At 35.7% G+C, this 12520-nt stretch overlaps 1 protein-coding gene across 1 annotated transcript in view; it reads right to left on the reverse strand.

Moving 5' to 3' along the window:
• Positions 1–8557: 8557 nt before the first annotated feature.
• LOC106471683 (protein dpy-30 homolog) overlaps positions 8558–12520 on the reverse strand; it is an 11008-nt gene continuing 7045 nt past the window's right edge. Inside the window, exons 3-4 of the mRNA XM_013932300.2 lie at positions 10999–11135; positions 8558–8921 (exon numbers count right to left, since the gene is read on the reverse strand). Of these exons, the coding sequence (XP_013787754.1) occupies positions 8831–8921; positions 10999–11135 (228 nt within the window). The 3' untranslated portion in view covers positions 8558–8830. The remainder of the gene's footprint in view (positions 8922–10998; positions 11136–12520) is intronic.

Below are 12520 nucleotides of genomic sequence, written 5' to 3' on the forward strand. Positions count from 1 at the left end.
TTGACGGCTATTACAAAACTTTGCCAATTCCTGTCACAGTGTCCAGTTGTACGTTTCCACCATCCCACCAGACTGTGGGTGAAGTGTTGTTCTGGTCTTTCGTATGCCAAACAACTTGCAGCATTCATGAAACACAGCTGATTCAAAGTTACGGCCTTGATCTGAATGCAGTTCCCATGGCATACAAAATCTGAAAAAGAAATCACTAATAGCCGAAGCCACAGTTGTAGCTTCCTGATTTGGTATTGCATATGCTTCAGACCACTTGGTGAAATAATCCATCACCACACAAATGTGCCTGTTTCCTGCACGAGTTTGGGGCAAAGGACCAGCAATGTCAATGGCTACTTTTTCCATTGGTGCGCCAATGATATAACTTCATTGTAGCACATCCCTTATGCTTGGGTCCCCTTTTAGTACAACATGTACTGCATGTCCTGCACCATTCTTCCACATCTTACCTCATACCTATCCAGTAAAATCTCTGTCGTAGATAACTCAATTCCGAGATGTCCTCCTGTTAAACTATCATGGGATTGACGCAGCACAACGTCTCGTAACTTTCTCGGTATAACTGTTTGCCAGGTCGTCACTTTTCCATCTGCAGTTTCCCATCTCCTTGTTCCCAAACATAATTTTATCAAAATTAACCACACACACTTCCTCGGTAGTAAGTAATCTAACCCTAATATGCATTGGTCTTCAATGTCAGCCAAGTATACTTTCTGTCTGTCCATGAGCTCAATAGTTACCCACACTGGTCCCCACAACCTTGCATAATGTTCTGTTACACCACAGAGCTTCTGTATGGCTTCTGGTACTCCTTTGTGATCCAGCACCTTGATACTTACAAGGGTTTGCTGGGATGCAGAATCTATGACAAAGTTGCACCCTTGGCCATCTAGCTTTCCTATCACGTAGACACTATGTGTGCTTGGCATTTTACACCTAGCTGTAGGGACTTTCACGATGGGGGTTGGTGAGCGTACCTCAACACAAACCACTACTGGTTTCCCCAAGGCTGACTTATTGGTAATATTCTTCTTACACTGGCTCCTTATATGTCCTTGCTCTTCACAGTTCCAACAACCTTTCTGGTAGCAGCTTTTCCTGCTGTGGCATCTTCCTTGTGTTGAAACTTCCAGCATTGAGCTTTCTTGTGCCCAGGTTTGTTACAGTTCCAGCAAAGTCCCTCAAACTTCTCTGAAAGTTGACCTTTTCTGGCCTTGAATCCAGATGACTGTACCAACCTCGGTACCTCTGTGCTGGACTTAATGTAGGATTCAAATTCGAGAGCTCTGGCCATTGCATCCTGCATGGTAGAGGGGTGTGCTTGCTTCAATTGTATCTTAAGTTGTGGACTGTCCAAGGCATCTACGAATTGATCCCTCAGCAACAACTTAAGGAGATCGGGTGGTGCAGTTGGGTAGGCCTTGTGTGCCATACTTTCCAAGTCCTGTGCAAGCTCTTGCAGGCTCTCCCCTTTAACAGGAACTCTCGTCCTAGACCTAGCCCTGTAGACTTCGGACTGATTTTTAGTTCCATACCTGAGCTCTAGAGCAGCTACCAGTGCTCTATAGTTGTGCCTGTCGTCTGCTGACAACTGTCCAAGTATTTCCAGTGGATGTCCCTTCAGACTCGTTGCCAGATATACTGCTTTCTGTTCCTCTGTCCATCCATTCATTTCTGCCAGAAGCTCAAATTGTGTTCTATATGCTTCCCATCGAATTCCTGTGGCTTCCTTCGTACTATCTGGGATGTGACTTCTAACAGGACTGAAGATGTCTGCATTAGAGTTTAGCTGCGGGGACTGGAAGGGGCTTCCCGTTGTCTGTGGCTGATTAGGTCTATGGCTAATATATCCTCCTTGTGTAAAAGACAGTAAATTATTCTTTAATGCATCTAATTCATTTTGAAATTTACTAATGTTTTCCATTTGTACTTCTTGCCACTGTTGTAGTTGACTTTCCTGTAGTTGCTGCTGACTTTCCCGCAACTGTTGGAGACTTTCTTCTTGTTTCCTTTCTTGTTCCAGTTGCCACTGCTGTAGTCTTTCTTCTTGTTTATTTTCTTTCTCCTCCAACCACTGCTGTAGCCTCTCTTCTTGTTTCTTTTCTTTTCCTCCAACAACTGTTGTAATCTCTTTTCTTGTTTATTTTGCTGTTCAAGCTGCCACTGTTGCAAGTTTTCTTGCCATTGCTGTTGTCTTTTTTCTTGTTTATCTTCTCGTTCTTCTTGTTTATTTTGCTGTTCTTGTATTGCTGTGATCAAATCTGCTAGGCTGTTGTTTGATTTGCCATTTCTCATTTCCATCTTCTTTTTTATCCCACTCTAGGAAAGTCTTGAAAATGATTATTTCTCTTGTGATAATGGCAGCAATTTGATCCTGGTGATGTGTTATATGCTCTTCTGGAATCTCTCCTATGAGATCTTGATTCAATTAATTTATTTGAATGCTGTAAATAGGGTGTCCAGGTTTGGTAGACTTCTATGCTAAATTGATTGTGTTAATTGGTAAATACCAAAGGTTTCCTTTTTCTGGTGTGTGAATCATATCATTTTAGTATTATTCCATTTTACTGTATAGTCTTCATCTCTGGCATGATAAGATATTGCAGATAGATTAGTATTAGAGAGTCCTGTATGTCTATTATGCTCCTGAATTATAACTTTTTTGTTTATCCAATGTATTGATTGTTCTCACTGAATACTATTGTGACTTTAGGCTGTTTACATATCCTTTGTATGTTTTTAGAGAATACAATTGTGTATCTGTAATTTTTCTTCCTGTTTATTCTTATAGTGTATGTTCTTCATTATAAAGTGTTTCAGGTATTCACTTTTAAAGAAGGTTTTTATATATACATTACAAATGTTGATCATTCTGAAGACTAAGCTGACCATTACAATGTTGGGGTGGGTGAGTTTACAGTCAAACTATTCACCCATATCTGTGGGTCTCGTGGTATAATAGTGTGTTTTGGTAACCAGTATATCTAGGCATAAGAGTTTATCTTATGTTGTAAATTGTATCACGTGATGCTGTCATATCAAGTGGTATTTACTACGTGGCATATATTACGAATATATTACCTGAACAGAACCCCAGGACATTAGCTGTTTTGAAGGCATTAATCTTTGAAATGTTCCAAGTAGAAGTTACTTAGTACTAGTGAGCCCATGACTAACCTTTCTTGTTACCGATAGTATTTATCTTCTTGCTGGAAGTATGTTTTGTATAAACAGAAGGTTGTTAGCACTTCTTGAAAGTTCTACCATTTTCAAGTTGTTGGTGAAGTATTTGAAGAGTATCAGGGATAAGTAAGCTAGTGAAGAGATTGCATATGTTCATTGTGTCTTGTGAGGATATCATGGTTTTATTATAATCTCTACAAAGTTGGGCAAGTTCTTAACATCAGAGAATGTTACACCTGTTAATTGTGGTATCTTCCAGTTATCTAGCTAAGGAGTGGGCAGCATTGTCAATTTTAACATCAGCTATAGGAGAACCTTCTTGTGAATTTTAGCTGTAATACTGTTATTTTCTGTCCCAAGCTCTTCCTGCTGTTACTTCAGTTGTTTCTCTGTGTTACTAGCCGGGTTTAACTTGATCTTTCTGTTGTGTTTTCAACTATTAATATTAGTCAACAGATCCTAAATAAAGTTTCAACTATTAATATTTGTCCTCAGATCCTAAATAAACATTAATTGCATTAACAGAATTGCATATTGAAACATGTTATAATAAATTTCATTATCATTTAAAGTTCATAACAGCTAAACATGCCCCGGAATTCAAACGTAATAGTCCATCCCACAGTTTGTTCATTATTAAGTGCAAAGCTACACAATGGGCTATCCATGCTGTGCCCACTACACGTATCTAAATCCAATTTTTAGAGGTGTGAACCATCAGACTTACCACTGAGCCACTATCCCACAGTTAAACCAAACTTTGTTTCATGGTTTATTTTATTAACTTCTTTCAAACTTGTAATAAGTTTATTATTCAATGAGTGATAGCTTTAAGTGGTTGATAATCACTGGGGATTCAGAAACCTGAACTATACAATGGGAAAGCAATAGGTGCTATCAGATCACACATTTTAAGTTTTGAATTTTACAAATATAATTTAATGTTTTTAAAATATAAAAGAGAAGTGAAACATGATTTTCTACATGTCAGAATTTTTGTCTCCAAGGTAAGATATGTAACCATCAACTTGTTACTCCTATTACAATAACTGTATATTGTAGGCTTTTCTACACATTTTCATATAGCAACAAACTGATTTCAACTAAAACTATCTACTGTAATTACTTAAACCCTTTTGGTTGTTTCTTTGACATTTAAAGTGACTAAAATATCAAATCAACTGATCAGGATTTCCACAGCATGAAAGAAGGCATGTTCACCAACTGATTATTGTATTTAATTAAATACTTATACATCATTAATGCATGCATAAATTAAAGCTGAACTTACTGTATTCAGAATTTCTGTACATTCACTCATGAACTAATACAAGAAATCTAAAAACAGTTTATTTATTTGTTGAATAAAACATGTAATGGCAGTGATCAAAGTAATATCAAACATGACAGAACAAAATTATTTACTTCTCAAAAACCTACATAATTTCACACGTTTTATCAACATAGGGTAATAGGTGTGAAATATTTCAACACCTTCTGTTGGACACTTCATCACCTCCAGTTTCATGAGACAGGAAATATACATGATCTATTGATTGACTACTACTGATACTGTATCATACAAACTACTTTATCGGTTCAGTTTCACCAGACAGTCTAGGCAGGAAGTATACATGATCTATTGATTGACTACTACTGATACTTACTTCCTGCCTAGTAAAACTGAACCAGTAAAGTTTGTATTATACGGTATCAGTAGTAGTCAATCAATAGATCATGTATACTTCCTGCCTAGTAAAACTGAACCAGTAAAGTTTGTATTATACTTTGTATTATACAGTATCAGTGCTAATCTATAGATCATGTATACTTCCTGTCTGGACTGTCTGGTGAAACTGAACCATTAAAGTAGTTTGTATTATACAGTATCAGTTGCAATCAATAGATCATGTATACTTCCTGTCTGGACTGTCTAGTGAAACTGAACCGATAAAGTAGTTTGTATTATACAGTATCAGTAGTAGTTAATTGATAGATCATGTATACTTCCTGTCTAGTAAAACTAAACCAGTAAAGTTTGTATTATACAGTATCAGTAGTAGTAAATCAATATATCATGTACTACGTTATTGGTTCAGTTTCACCAGACAGGAAGTATACATGATCTATTGATTACTATTGATACTGTATAATATAAACTACATTATTGGTTCAGTTTCACCAGACAGTCCAGACAGGAAGTATACATGATCTATTGATTACTATTGATACTGTATAAACTAGTTAGTACAGCATAACCCAGCAGTTCTAAACTAGCTGGTACAACATAACACGGCAGTCCTATACAAGCTGATACAGCAGTTATAAACTAGTTAGTGTAGCGTAACGCAGCAGTTATAAACAAACTGATAAAGCAGTTATAAACTAGTTAGTATTGCATAACACAGCAATTCTAAACTATCTGGTACAGCACAACACAGCAGTCCTATACAAGCTGGTACAGCATAACACAAAAATTTTAAACAAGCTGATACAGCAGTTATAAACTAGTTAGTATAGCATAACACTGCAGTTCTAAACTAGCTGGTACAGCATAACACAGCATCCCTAAGCTAGCTGGTACAGGATAACACAGTAGCCCTAAGCTAGCTGGTACAGGATAACACAGCAGTTCTAACCTAGCTGGCACAGCATAACACAGCAGATCTAAACAAGCTGGTACAGCATAACACAACAGTTCTAAACAAGCTGATACAGCTGTTATAAACTACTTAGTATAGCGTAACATAGCATCCCTAAACTAGCTAGTACAGCAGTTATAAACTATTAGTATAGCGTAACACAGCAGCCCTAAACTAGCTAGTACAGCAAAACACAGCAGTCCTAAACTAGCTAGTACAGCATAACACAGCAGTTCTAAATTAGCTGGTACAGCATATCACAGAAGTCCCAAACTAGCTGGTACAGCATAAGACAGCAGACCTAAACTAACTGGTAGAGCATAACACAGAAGTCCCAAACTAGCTGGTACAGCATAACACAGCAGACCTAAACTAACTGGTAGAACATAACACAGCAGTCCTAAACTAGCTAGTACAGCATAACACAGCAGTTATAAACTAGCTGGTACAGCATATCACAGAAGTCCTAAACTAGCTGGCACAGCATAACACAGCAGACCTAAACTAACTGGTAGATAATAACACAGCAGTCCTAAACTAGCTAGTACAGTATAAGACAGCAGTTCTAAACGTGCTGGTACAGAATAATTCAGCAGTCCTAAACTAACTGGTACAGCATAACACAGAAATCCCAAACAAGCTGATACAGCAGTTTAAAACTAGTTAGTGTAGCATAACACAGCAGCTCTAAACTAGCTGGTACATCACAACACAGCAGCCCTAAGCTGGCTGGGACAGGATAACACAGCAGTTCTAACCTAGCTGGCACAGCATAACACAGCAATGCTAAACTAGTTGGTACAGCATAACACAGCAGTTCTAAATTTGCTGGTACAGCATAATACAGTAGTCTTAAACGAAGTGGTACAGTGTAACACATAAGTCATAAACTAACTGGTACAGCATAACACAAGTCCTAAACTAGTTAATACAGCATAACACAACAGTTCCAAGCTAGCTGGTACAGGATAACAAAGTAGTTCTAACATAGCTGGCACAGCTGATACAGCAGTTATAAACTAGTTAGTATAGCGTAACACAGCAGTTCTAATCAAGCTAATACAACAGTTATAAACTAGTTAGTATAGCATAACACAGCAGTTCTAAACTAGCTGGTACAGCATAACACAGCATCCCTAAGCTAGCTGGCACAGGATAACACAGCAGTTCTAACCGAGCTGGTACAGGATAACACAGCAGTTCTAACCTAGCTGGCACAGGATAACACAACAGTTCTAAACAAGCTGATACAGGATAACACAGCAGCCCCAAACTAGTTGGTACACCAAAACACATCAGCCCTAAGCTAGCTGGTACAGCAGTTATAAACTAGTTAGTATAGCATAACACAGCAGTTCTAAACTAGCTGGTACAGCATAACACAAAGGTCCTAAACTAGTTGGTACAGCATAACACAAAGGTCCTAAACTAGTTGGTACAACCATAACACATCAGCCCTATGCTAGCTGGTACAGGATAACACAACAGTTCTAACCTAGCTGGCACAGCATAACAGAGCAGACCTAAACAAGCTGATACAGCAGTTATAAACTAGCTGGTACAGCATAACACAGAAGTCCTAAACTAGTTGGTACACCATAACACATCAGCCATAAGCTAGCTGGTACAGCAGTTATAAACTAATTAGTATAGCGTAACACAGCAGTTCTAAACAAGCTGATATAGCAGTTATAAACTAGCTTGTACAGCATAACACAGCAGTCCATAACTAGCTGGTAGACCATAACACAGCGGTCCTAAACTAACTGGTACACCATAACACAGCAGCCCTAAACAAGCTAGTACAGTATAGTACAGCAGTTCTAAACTTGCTGGTACAGCATAACACAGCTGTCCTAAACTAGCTAGTACAGCATAACACAGCAGCCCTAAACTAACTGGTAGACCATAACACTACAGCCCTACACTAGCTGGTAGACCATAATACAGCAGCCTAAAAGTTCTAAAAACCTGACAGAGCATAACTGAAGTTCTAAAAAACCTGACAGAGTATAAAACAGCAGTCCTAAAGTAGATGGTAGACCATAACACAGTCCTAATCTAGCTGGTACACCATAACATGGTAGTCCTAATCTAGATGCTACATCATAACACAACAGTCCTAAAGTAGGTGGTAGACCATAACACAAGTCCTAACCAGCTGGTAGCAAATAGCAACTGAGAGGTCAGTTCTAAATTATTAAATTTAGAGCACTGATGGCAGGAATAAGAATAAGCAAAGTGAAAAAAAAGAAAGAATCTGATATATTTTAAGTCGAATTCCATGCAAGGGGGCATGCTCCCCCTGAAAAAAAAAATTTGAAAACTAGAAACATTTGTGCATTTGTTTTTGTTATATATATCTGACACAAATGATGACTTTATATTTTAGAGTAAACTATGCAACATTCTGTGTAGCCAAACACAGCAGTGGTTATACAAAAAATATTGAAAAGTAGAAAAGAAACTGTTGCTGTGTGAAACTGAATGTGGCAGAGCTTATTTATAAAAGCTCAAAGTAAAGCATGTTTTATTTTTGAGTGTGTTACTGTAATGGTAATCCAAGTAATGAAGTATTATCTATCCCCCCTAAAAAAAACAACAACATTATCCTGGATACTATGGATCTCACAAACACATCTAAGTCACATAAAGGACAGAAACCTGAAAATTGTCATCCCCATAAGGTTGCAGCCAGAAGAACAATGCCAACAAAAATCTTTACACAACTTGTAGAAACTATATTTACTAACGTGATTCATGCAAGTTCACAGATACATGACTTTTTCAAGTCTATTATGACTACAGTACTTACATTTTCCAAGTTTTGGTGTTTTACTTGGTTTTATGGTTAACTGTTTTAATGAAAAATCAGATGTAGTATTTCACAGAATCTTTAAGTGAATCATATACATTGTTGTAAACATACATGAGAACTTTAGTTCCTCTGGTAAACAGCACAATTTAGTCCACAACATGAACAGCCAAGCATATTAACTGGATGAGTTCTGTGTCCATCCCTGTTCAAACTGTGATTTGTTCTTCAAGAGGTAGGCAGCAAGATAGTCAATGGGATCAGGTGGTCTGTAAAGTTAAAACATGCATGCTTATAGTATATTACAGTGTACTATTTAACAATATCAATAAAAAAAAACTACGTACAAGCATAAAGAAACTGAAAAAACACGTGTTTCTGGTAACAAAGAGTATTAATCAGACTTTAAAAAGCCAAACCATGTTTTTACAGATCTAAATGACTACCTCTATGTCACCCACTTGGATTCATCCTGCCCTGAAAGCAAAACTGTCATAGAAAATAAACTGTACTTGTTATTTCATAATTTTGTTTTAAGTACTTTATTTATACTTTAAATTTTAACAATGAAAAACTTTAATATATTTAATTTTATACCCAAAAATTGTTTAAAACCTCCAAATTTTGATCTTAAGATTATCTCACCATACTAAAAACAAAAACAACGATATCTCTAAATTTCCAGAATTTTTTTTTCTGATAATAATATGGCACTTATAGCCCCCAAGAATGAAATCAAAAATAGTTATGAACAATTCACGGTCAATTCAAACAATAGCAGCTTAATCAATTTTAGCCAATCTCTGTTCCTCAGTTTCAGTTGCCATACTGTGATGTATAACCGAGCTCTGGAAAGTCACAGCTGTTTCCCACTTTTCATTATAAATTTCAGTCATCATTGTGTGACATCTATCTCAACTTTTGGAAGTCACTGCTGTTTCCCAATTTTGTCAACAATTTCAGTTGTCATGGTGTAGTGTATATCTCAGCTTTTGGAAGTCACTGCTGTTTCCCAATTTTGTCAACAACTTCAGTTTTTATGGTGTAGTGTATATCTCAGCTTTAGAAGTCACTGCTGTTTCCCAATTTTGTCAACAACTTCAGTTGTCATGGTGTAGTGTACATCTCAGTTTTGGAAGTCACTGCTGTTTCTCAATTTTGTCAACAACTTCAGTTGTCATGGTGTAGTGTATATCTCAGCTTTGGGAAGTCACAGATGTTTCCTACTTTTTTTCATCACTTTTGGTTGTCAAAATGTGATGCATATCTTGGGTTGGGAAGCCATAGCTATTCCCCCCATTTCAGTGGAGAATTGTACAGTGATAAAATTTTATCTTGGTTATATATTGCTAGAAGAACTTACACCATGATTACAGTCCTGATTTTTTGCTAAGGTGTGAGAAAAGCTTGCTTTATCATTATTAAATCACTTGAATTACAATGTTGCTGTATCAAAGGAATATTTTCCAAGGAACAGGCTGAAGTAAAATTAGTTATATCACTTTACACTAGACTGAATCAAATTTTAATCAATTATATTTGTCGTAGTATTACTCCTATTACATTTTATAACACTACAATCTTTAATCAGTTTGGATTTTTCAAGAAAAATTGAATAAGTGTATAATAATAGTATTTCAACTATAGTACGTTCACCATATCTATGTTTCACTCAACCCAGAGCTCATCAGGTATAACAAGCTGTAATAACATTACATAACAAGACATCAGAACAATGTATATTAAGTTGAAAGAACATTACATAACAAGATATCAAAACAATGTATAAGAAGTTGTAATAACATTACATAACAAGGTATCAATAAATGTGTAAACAAACGTTACATAACAAGACATCAGAACAATGCACTAGAAAGTGAAATAACATTACATCACAAAAAGATATCAGAACAATGTATATGAAGTTGTAATAACATTACATCACAAAACGATATCAGAACAATGTATATCAAGTTGTGATAACATTACATCACAAAAAGATATCAGAACAATGTATAACAAGTTGTGACAATATTACACAAGACAACATCAGAACAATGTACAACAAGTTATAATAACATTACATAACAAGACATCAGAACAATATACGTCAAGTTATTAAGTTTTATGTTTTCTGTGCAGTTAAGAAAAAGGTAACACTATGATCATTGTTTCAGAACTCATGTGAGGTTTGAAAATTACATTATCTATTACCTGAAAATAAAAACATTTCCTCAACAATAAATAGTGATAAATCTGAATTAGTATATACCACACTTACAAATTAAAGATATATATATATATCTGGAATTAAAGCTGATGTTAATGAATAACACAGTAAATTACCTTTCTTTAACCAAGGCTGACAAGCTCTGTAAGAGAATGGGTACAACAGTTGTATCGAGATATTGTCTTGTTGGCAAGTTCTGAAGGTCTACCCTGGGCTTTTTAGTCTGACTATCTTTGTCAGCTGCCATAACTTTCTGTCAGTGAATACAACACATCACTAAACATTCATTTTAGAAATCTATCTTAACATAAAAACTAATTATGAACTCTTATATTTTAGTTTAGTTCATGTACAGTATTAATGGTGTAAGACCTGTTCACTGTACATAACAAGAGAACCACTAAGGCTGTCAATTTGATAGTTTTCATTTTTAAAAGTTAAATATCCTGCATGTATGAAAGATACGCCATTGACTATTCATGACCATGATGGTGTTTGGAAGGCAGAATTACAAAAACAAAGAAGTTATAATCACTTTTACCCAGAACCACCAAGACCCATCAAATTAACTGCTGTTTACAATACACGATTCTATTTATAAACACTTTTACCTGGAACCACCAAGACCAATCAATTTGACTGCTGTTTACAATACACTACTCTATTTATAAACACTTTTACTTAAAACCACCAAGACCTATCAATTTGACTGTTGTTTACAATACACTACTCTATTTATAAACACTTTTACATAGAACCACCAAGACCAATCAATTTGACAGCTGTTTACAATACACTATTCTATTTATAAACACTTTTACCTAGAACCACCAAGACCCATCAAATTAACTGCTGTTTACTACTCTATTTATAAACACTTTTACTTAAAACCACCAAGACCTATCAATTTGACTGTTGTTTACAATACACTACTCTATTTATAAACACTTTTACTTAAAACCACCAAGACCCATCAATTTGACTGCTGTTTACAATACTCTATTCTATTTATAAACACTTTTGCATAGAACCACCAAAAAAAAATTTGACTGCTGTTTACAATACACTATTCTATTTATAAACACTTTTACTTAGAACCACCAAGACCAATCATTTGACTGTTGTTTACAATACAGTCTTCTATTTATAAACACTTTTACCTAGAACCACCAATTTGATGTTGTTTACAATACTCTTCTGTTTATAAACACTTTTACCTAGAACCACCAAGACTCATCAATTTGACTGTTGTTTACAATACTCTTCTGTTTATAAACACTTTTACCTAGAACCACCAAGACCCATCAATTTGGACTGTTGTTTACAATACTCTTCTGTTTATAAACACTTTTACCTAGAACCACCAAGACCGTCAAATTAATTGCTGTTTACAATACACTATTCTATTTATAAAAACTTTTACATAGAACCACCAAGACTCATCAATTTGACTGTTGTTTACAATACTCTTCTGTTTATAAACACTTTTACCTAGAACCATCAAGACCCATCAAATTAATTGCTGTTTACAATACACTATTCTATTTATAAAAACTTTTACATAGAACCACCAAGCCTCATCAATTTGACTGTTGTTTACAATACTCTTCTGTTTATAAACACTTTTACTTAGAACCA

This window comes from Limulus polyphemus, unplaced genomic scaffold, assembly GCF_000517525.1.
Source record: "Limulus polyphemus unplaced genomic scaffold, Limulus_polyphemus-2.1.2 Scaffold4786, whole genome shotgun sequence".
Classification (NCBI taxonomy): domain Eukaryota; kingdom Metazoa; phylum Arthropoda; class Merostomata; order Xiphosura; family Limulidae; genus Limulus; species Limulus polyphemus.